This window comes from Diadema setosum, chromosome 5, assembly GCF_964275005.1.
Source record: "Diadema setosum chromosome 5, eeDiaSeto1, whole genome shotgun sequence".
Lineage (NCBI taxonomy): Eukaryota > Metazoa > Echinodermata > Echinoidea > Diadematoida > Diadematidae > Diadema > Diadema setosum.
Window position 1 is genome coordinate 23,753,145 of NC_092689.1, and position 9,480 is coordinate 23,762,624.

At 37.2% G+C, this 9,480-nt stretch overlaps 1 protein-coding gene across 1 annotated transcript; it reads right to left on the reverse strand.

Annotated features, from left to right (window-relative positions):
* Positions 1-7,332: 7,332 nt before the first annotated feature.
* LOC140228791 (histamine H3 receptor-like) lies at positions 7,333-8,799 on the reverse strand. The gene has a single exon (XM_072309065.1). It carries the CDS (start codon positions 8,797-8,799, stop codon positions 7,333-7,335), a length of 1,467 nt encoding a protein of 488 aa, XP_072165166.1.
* Positions 8,800-9,480: the final 681 nt, after the last annotated feature.

Sequence of the window (9,480 nt, forward strand, 5' to 3'; positions counted from 1 at the left end):
AAACAAAAAATGATGTCGCTTTGATGTTTCCAGCTATGATCTTTACCTTAGAACACACAAAGAATATCTGTTGATATTCAACTTCGGTCAGCAGCCACCTGTCGCACATGATTTGTCTTCTACCATTTTGATTCCATATTGAATTTATAAAGCAAAGAAATGATAGTTGAATCACACATTGTTTGCTGATATCCTACTCAGATAGAATTGTCAGGGATCTGACGTATAATTTTGTGCAAAGTACGCTATGCGGCTACAATCAGAAATGGATTGACAGGCCAAAAGCTCTCTTTTCGACAGCCCTTACAAGATGTGTACATATATAAAGGAATTTTTCCTCACATTGTGTACGTGTAGTGTAATTGTATAATAAATGTTGGAATTTAGCATGCATTGTTATGCCGATTAAACCCGTCTTAAGACCGATGACTCATAAATCAGACATGTCAACCATTTTTATTTTCAGATGTATCTTGGAGGATTCAAACAGTTTAGAATGAATATGACATCAAATATAAGAGTCTTTCTACACTGTCTTGCCGAGTAGCGGAAGCGAAACATAAGCGTCACCTTTCCGTCGTCGTCGTTGCTGGCGTCGTTAACAAATTTGTGTATCCTACTCTATAATTGTCCATGGCTTCGAGCTATGACTGCCAAACTCACACCACAGGTACATAACCTAAAAATGCCCGTCAAGTTCGAATATGAGTGAAGTCCGACAAGTTCAAAGGTCTTATGTCAATGAGCTTTACCTGTTGAGCACGGTTATACAAATAGTGTAGGTTTTCCCATCCATTTTCGCACTTTTGTCATTCAATTTCAAAGATTTATTATTCAATTTCATCCCGAGAAGCAGGTGGAACGCAAATCCTAACTTCAATTTCGTCAATTGTCATTGTAATTCGCTTTTCGTCAAACATTTTCGAAGACATAGCATTGAAAATCGTCAGTTGTCATTCAAATTCGTCCCTCCCGCTGACGGATCGCAGAATGTGAAGATCAAATTCGTCTTTGTTCACACAATTTCATGAATTTTTCATTCAAATTAGTCAGATGTTGTCGATTTTTTATTTTGATGGTGAACCAACTTTAAGCCGACATATTTTTAGTTTCTCTCGTAAACTGTATCGTTACACATTATTCCCTTACCATTTGCTTTAACAATACACAAAAAACAAGACACCCAACGAAAATAATTGAAGGATAAACGACAGTCAAAAGTCATAACACAGGACAGTATGTCAGTGTCACATTTTGGACTTTAACTCGTAATGTTCAGGTTTTCGCATCATAGGCCTAATGCATGAAGCAAAGTTTAAATTTTATACCCTTGAAAGCAGCAAACATAATTATGTTATCCATTCTTTGACATTAAACAGGCGACAATTCTACACTTAAATTTTGTCTTTAATCATGTTTGCCTAGAAATTGTTTGTCAGTGTTTTCGTTTACGAGACGGTATACGTACACATGGTACGTGTATGTTTGCTTCAGTGTGTATTCGGATTGCTTGTGTGTGTGTCTGTATCTGTGGTTCTGTGTGTGTGTGGGGGGGGGGCACTTAGGTGTATGTAAAATGTGAACGGTTACAGGAAAAAAATACATGAATGACTGGAAAATCACACCGGGTTGAGATATGAGACGAATATGAATGAAAAATTAACGAAAATGATTGACAAAAGACGAAATCGATCCTGCTGTTTTGAGTGCTGCGAGTGAGACTGACGAATTTGAACTGTAAATGACGAAAATGTATGCCAGATGACTAAATTGAATGGACTTTATTTGAAAATGAACGACGAAAGACGAATTTGAAAGTAAGACTGGCCTACTCTCGACATTCCGCGACGAAATTGAAGTAAAAATTTGTGAAATTGAATGAAAAAAGTTTGAAAATGAATGGGAAAACCTATATTATGGTGTACTCTCAATGGCTTTCAACAACTTTGATCTATGACCACCAAAATTTACACCACTGGTATAAATCACCTATAACTGCTTGTCAAACTATAATATTGGTGAATTCCTATAAGGTCAAAGGTCAAAGGTCAATTAACTTTGACCTCATGAGCTCTACAGTACTCATAGTATATTGATGTGCTCTCGATAGTTTTCTACAGCTTTGAGCTATGACCACCAACTTGACACCACAGGCACATGTCGACAAGGTCAGAGGTCAAATGTCAATGAATTTACGTTGAAAAACACTATAATCAGAACTTGAAATATTTAGGCGTTTTCTTTACTTAGATTGGTCCCTGCTACGTATGATAATTGTATCAGAACTGAAATGATTCGACAAACTACCAGAAAGTTATAATACGTGATTCGATTTTTTTTTCTAAAAATAATCTATTCTAATAAAACAACAATGCCTTGTCCTAGTTATAAATGTAAATGGTTTGAAAAGGACACATTTCATATATTTAAAAATGTGAAAAATAAAGTCTGCTAGAAGAAAAGATAATGAGTACTTACTGTCATTCCGTAATACGATAGGACATTCTTCAGCTGCCATCACATTGCAGCCATGTTCGTTTCTTTCATACATGTCTACACGTACATATTTGGTTTACCTGCGTCTTTCGTTTCGTTACTTTAAATTTGTAGAATAATGATTGCAATGTGATCGCAATGTCTAAAATGGAATTGATTCTTTTTTTTTCTTCAATCATATATATATATATATGTATATATATATATGTAGATATATATATATATGTATATATATATGTAGATATATATATATATATATATCATGTATATATGCCGTTGTTTGTGTGTGTATGTATATGTATATGTGTTATTAGAGAAAAGAGAAAATGGTAGCTTTGAAATCATTATTCCTCTTACTGTTCTTCCTTTTTTTTTTCTTTTTTACCTCAGCCAAGGGAGGAGGTTATATTGTTTTCATTACCGTTGGTTAGTTTGTTTGTTTGTCCGTGTGCAAAATAATTCAAACAAGGCAAGTGCCATAATGTGTCTCGCCTATTCGCGTACAAGAAATTGTTTCGGACATCATAGGGTAATCGCACGAGAATGTTTAATAATTCAAAATTCCAGATGACCACAGAAACAACGCAACGCAACAACAGAATGCAATAAAAAGACAGCTGCAGTTCGCTTGAAACACAGATAAAATATGACTGAGGCATGTTTGTAACCCTTGAAAAGTAAACATTAGGCGTTTCACATCAGCCCGATAAAAATCCAAGCTCGAGATATTTTTCGCGATCGCAAATTAGCGCGCTATTTCATTTCCTATTCACATCAGCCGAACATTATCAAAATAGCGCGCTAGTTCGCATTAACCTGCTATTTCGGAAATTTCCCGAGTTGGACTCGAGAAATTTTCTCGATCTATTTCGTGATCGGGTTAATTTCCCAAGTCAGAAAATAGCGCGCTATTTCGAAACATCGGGCTGATGTGAAAACGCCTACTCTGTCCTCAATTCTCAGTGTCGTGCTTGAAGGAAATTAACATGTTTATCATAACAATTTCTGAAGCAAAGTACAGACTGTTTCTTTTCATTGAAAAATCTTTACTATCGAGAAGATACGTTAGATTTCATGACACAACTATTCTAAAGGTATAGCCCTACAGCTTGCGGTTTTTATAGATGCGTATCATAATTATCTTATTATTGTATAGATCAATTTTCTTCGCATCAAAGGAACTGCAAACGTGCTGTTACCATTTACATGCGTACCATTTAACAAGCAAGCAATTCCTAGGCCTAAATTTATTTCCACCACTAATTGCCAATGCAGTCTATGAAGCTCAGACACTAGCCTAATGCCATGATCTCATTATGAACTCAGTATATCCAAGATAGCAGAATTTAATTGAATTTCAACAATAGTCTCTAAAACAACAGCATTGATCACACACACACACACACACACACACACACATATAACAGACACATGTTAGTGGAGGAATTACTACAAGCAAAATAGAGGCTTGTTAATAGTGATCCCTTGAACATAAGTAACAAAGATTTACAAAATAGTATCAACAATAAAAACCGTTCTTATAACATAACCCTTAAAACAATGGATTTGTGTTTCTCAAAATTCTGGTATGCACTGATAATAATGTTGTATAGTGGTCAGCTGATTTGACATAATGGAGACTAATGAGGAGTGAATATTCCGACATCACATCAAATAGATCACAATACGATAGACTTGTGCAAGAAACTTAAACGTAGTCAACCTAATGTTCAAATGTGTCTGCTTTTGTCCAAAAAAAAAACAAAAAAACAAAAAAACAACTCACGAGAATGTAATACTCGATGTGGTAAAATACTGTTGGATTTCATGGACACAATCATTAAACCTCGTCCCCTGAAATCCCCTGAACTCGATTACATTTTCGTCATCGACCTCATGCTCGACTTCATCCGCTTCAATCTGCTAAACAAGTCTTGGATGCAGGGGCGTCGATCCGTTTACTATGGGGATGGGGTGGCAAAACTGTGCGAGGGAGTGGAGAGATGTGGGGGTTGTGGAAGGGGTATCCCTCCCCCCCCCCCCAACACACACGAGGTAAAATATGTATTTTAAGACCTGAAATTTAGCGATCTGGTGCGCGCTATGGGTGAAATATTTGGATTTTTTTCTATCAAAAAAGTACGAAAAATAAAGAAATGTGAATGGCTATCTGAGCCCTTTTCCTCGTTTGCGTCATTTCTGTGTATCCTAGGTCCATAGAAATGGATGGGACGAGATACCCCTCTTGCACGACGGAGTTTTTGCATTTTTGTACTTAAAAAAAAAAAAAAAAAAAAATCTGACGCACATTTGTGTGTTTGTGCGTGTGTGTGTGTGTGTGTGTGTGTGTGTTATTTGGAAAACTGTCAATCCCCAAAGATTAGTGTAATAAACATATGGAACAGGACCGAGCAAAGGGGGGAGGGGTATTTCCCTTCAATGTAAGGGAGCTTGTACATTTTTAGAATGTAATTTCAACGGTTTTGGCGCGCACTTTTGGTGGAATACCTGCAAATTTGTCAATCAGAGAAGTCTGTGGAGGGAGACTAATCAGAGGAAGGATGTGGGAGAAGTACCCCCTCCCCTACATCTATGAAGTGAAGGGGGCGTGTAATTGAAAAAAAAAGAAAGATATCCCCCTCCAAATCCCAATCTGGTGTACATTTGTGATGAAATATTCGCGAAATCTGTCAATTTGAAAAGTGTACTACGTCTATGGAAAGGGACCGAGTGGGGGAAGGAGTTGAAGGGGGTATCGCCATCCCACATTGGGGACAGGATATCCCCCTCTCACACTGGGAAGATTTTGCATTTTCAGAATTGAAATTCAAAGATCTGGTGCACACTTTGAGTGAAATATTTGGGCAATTTTCAATACAAAAAGCAAGGAATTTTCTCTATCAAGGAAATTATGGGGGGTGGCAAAAATTAATGATATTAAAAAAAATCATTGAGGGGGCAACAGCCCCTCCCCCTGCCCCCAGGGTTCGACGCCCCTGCTCTGATGGGCTGAATGAAGCCATAACAGGAGTAGTTGTTCGACATCTCTTTTCACGTGATGTTTAAATGTACAGTGTACCTCTCGGTGTTTTTCATCATGTGTTCATTAAAAACAAAACAAAAAAACAAAACAAAAAAGTACTGGAATTAGTAGTGCTGGGTATGTAAAAGTCTAACAATTGATAGCAGTATCGCAACCTCATGCTCTTAAAAGACTCAAAACTCATTTTCAGCTAGAACGTGATATGATTGTGTTCTGGTAAGTCTATGAGGATATAGCAATTTCGTATTCAACGGATTACTTTATTGTGTCACAGCCTTTATTAGATTGAGATTCAGTTTGAGCGTGAAAAAGACTGGAAGGGCGCATACCCCCCCCCCCCTCGAGAAAAAATAAGAACAGCCCCAGATCTTTGAAGACGAGCATTATAGAAACTTATAGGACATTCATGCCAAAAAATAAAAAATAAGACTTAGTGAATGCTAGCACATAACAAATGAAATTTTGTTGTCACATAATCTATTAGCCCTAAAACATCTTCCGAGGTTTCGACAGGACCTTTTACCTTTCCTTGTAAACAAAATTGTACAAATTTTATAGACCTCTACTATTAGTGATTTTTTTTTTTACTCACCGCTACCAGAAATATTTTGCTTTATAATTAATCATACAATGTAGGCCTTTATGTATCTAAGAAGTCAGCTCCTCTGGACGCACGCATATGTATCTAGATAAGTAGGTATTCACTTACTTTCAATAGAGTCAGGTGAGAACAATTCAACATTCATCGTTCTAATCTATTTTGGCTTACCCTAGGTCCTTTGTTTTATTTCACTGTACTTATTACACACAAAAAAAAAAAAACACCAAGTATTGGTATAGTATTGCATCCATAGGGTAAAACTCAAGTATAATACGATTAATTGAATCGGAACTTTGATTAAAATGCATGAAGTCGGACATCGCAATTCTCTAAACGTAAAGGAAAAAATGTCACAAAGGCCTAGTGGTATTTGATAATACACAAGGTTCCATAGCTCTGTATCAACATACTCTAAGGAGCGCTTGATAAAAGTCTGTGTGTCACAACATTAAATCGCAACCAGGAGAGACACTTTTTCGATGCTTTTGACATCATTGATTGTTTCAATTCAAATAAAAGACCACATTACATAAAATTTGGCTTCTACTTTTTTTCAACACAACCACGCATGATACATCATATTATTTGTATTATTGCTACCATGGAGTATCATTATTCTCTTTCTATAAATGTCAGTGGAATTACAACGCTTATTTATATAAAGAAGTTGTATACTGCAGATGTCTATGTCAACGAAATTACTTTTGAATGTGATTTTATAACATTTTTAATCGTAACAAAACACAAAAAGAAAAAAGATGTATGAGGCAAGAAATGAAAAGATAATGAAAATCTATATTTTCATTAAATGTCTTTCGGATTGGAAAGTCACATGTCACTTCAACATTAATCTTAAATCATTAATCTTAAAGTTCTAACTCCAAAGACAGCATATATCGTTGAATATCTTTGACATTGTCTTCAAATCTGACTGAAACATAAAAATCTAGGAATAAGGAAATTTATATTGATAGATAAAGATAGAAAAAAAAAATCTGTCTTTGAAAGAAGTAGAGCCGAATAATAAATCATTATTTTGGCCTCGCAAAGTTTTGACGACCGACTTGTGCGCAATATTCAGGACTACACTCGTAACAGATGAAATCTACTTTTAACATATACAAACATTCCCCAAAGATTATTCATGTCATCGTAGGCAAAGTTATAACATGAGCTTCTTCGAATATTGCCCTTAGGCAATACTTGTTTTTCCTTCTAATTTTCTCCCAAGTTTTTTGAATCCCAGAAGCCGCAGAAAATTGCGTCTGAAGTGAATATTAGTGGCAGCATATAAGATCGGGTTTAATGCACTATTTGCCCATACAAGATTTTCAGCAACTATGTAGGCCATCTCTGGAACACACTCAAAATTGCAGAAGAAACCAACGACAACCGTGATTTGAAATGGCAGCCAGCACAGAATAAAGACTGAAACTAGTACTGCGAGAATAAACGCTGCTCGACGTTCTCTCTTAAATTCGCGTTGTTTGCGCTTAAACAACTTCCGTAAAAAGTCAATTCGGGAACTTTGATAATTGCTAGGTTCTTGTTCAGTGTTTTTCGATATTATGTAGACGCCCTGTTCGTTGGTCTCATTAGCACCAACTTCTTCCGAGTGAGGGCATGGCTTCTCCTCCTTCATTTGTGAGTTTTTACACTTTTCGTGTTCATTGACGCTCCCAATCCCCGATGTTTCGCCACTTGACGGAGGAGTGACCTCATGCTGCTGCTCAAATGCCGGGTTTTGATGGTATTCCGGCGAGTTGAGGGCAGACACTGCTACTAAGATGACTCCTGGATCGAGATTCCTGGAGACCTCATCGGTAGGTGGAGGATATCCTCGCCATCTTTTGAAAAGCCCAAGTCCGAAGTGAGTCTGGATTCGTTTTTCTTTACCTTCACTTTCGCGCTTTATCTTGTTGTTGAGTTCTGACAGTCCCTTGGCGCGCTCACGAATCTTGAAGTAAACCATTGTGTTAAGTACAACAATGATGATGGCTGGGACTACAAAGTTTATTATGATTGTAGTGATGAGCGCTGGTAGGGTGTAAATAAACTCCATATCGCAGTAATTACTAAAATCAACAGGATAATAATTTGTGAAGTAAGCGAAACCAAAGGTTAAAATTATGTAGATGCACGAAACAATACCCCAACAGGAGGCAATAGTTACGTTCGCTCTGATCTGAGTTTGGTATGTCAGATAGGCAGTTGTCTTCGTCAGCAGCCAGTAGCGATCCAGGCTGATCAGGATGATAGTGATCACCGACATTGCGGTGACGGTGTAGTCAATGGCGGACCACACTTTGCACAGGTATTCTCCAAAAGTCCAGGGGCCGATGATGAGCCAGGAAAAGTATATCGGCCACGTAAATACACCCACAATGAAATCTGCGATAGCGAGGTTAAGAATGAACGTATTAGCAACGCTGCGCTTGATACGGACGTCATTTTGATATGCAATCATGACAAAGATATTTCCGACAACAGCCAGAACAATTAGTGTTCCATAAATCACGCATAACAAGGCCAACCACCAAAGCGGACGGTTTACGACTGTGACTTCGAAATCATCGCTGGTTTCATTTATGATCTCGTCGTTCACTTCTGTCACGTGATCAAAGCAATACGCTACAGAGACATTTACCTCAGACGACATCATGGAATAGGACAGAAATGTATTATCCGTGTAAGAGTTCCCAGTTGAAGCAAATACATGTCACTGTATAGCTCAAGTCTGAAAGGGCTTCCATGATAATTAGTGCAGACAATTGAAGATCCACAAATTGTCTTCCTAAAAATTTGTTCAGTTGTTCTTGTCTGCACACAATGATTGAAGCATTATCTCATTTGAAGTCAGAGGTTCAGTGGTTCTATCATCGTTTCTCCCTTGCTGTTCGTAATGACACACCGGAACTTGCTAGATCAGAGAACACTAGGGTTGGTGTTGTTCATTTACCTGCAGTAGAACAAAAAGAAATGACATATCAAGTATTACCTAGCTTGACTACTTACGGCGATCCTTCTTGTCTAATGCGAACTTAGTTTCACTCTTCTTATACATCACTAGGCTTTTCACACAAATCACCGAATATAACTGCGAGTATGATAGTAACTTCTTGAAATTGGCCAGGGCACGATATACCAAATACCTAAGTCACTGTTGCAGTAATGACTGAGTGTATTTACGGTCATTTTCCCATCGAGAGTGTAAAGACCTGAAAACTGAAGCGTTGCAATACACATAATATCAGTTATATACTGTATATATATATATATATATATATATACATATATACACTGTCTATTTTTTTTCCTACGGAAATCGGAGAATATATAA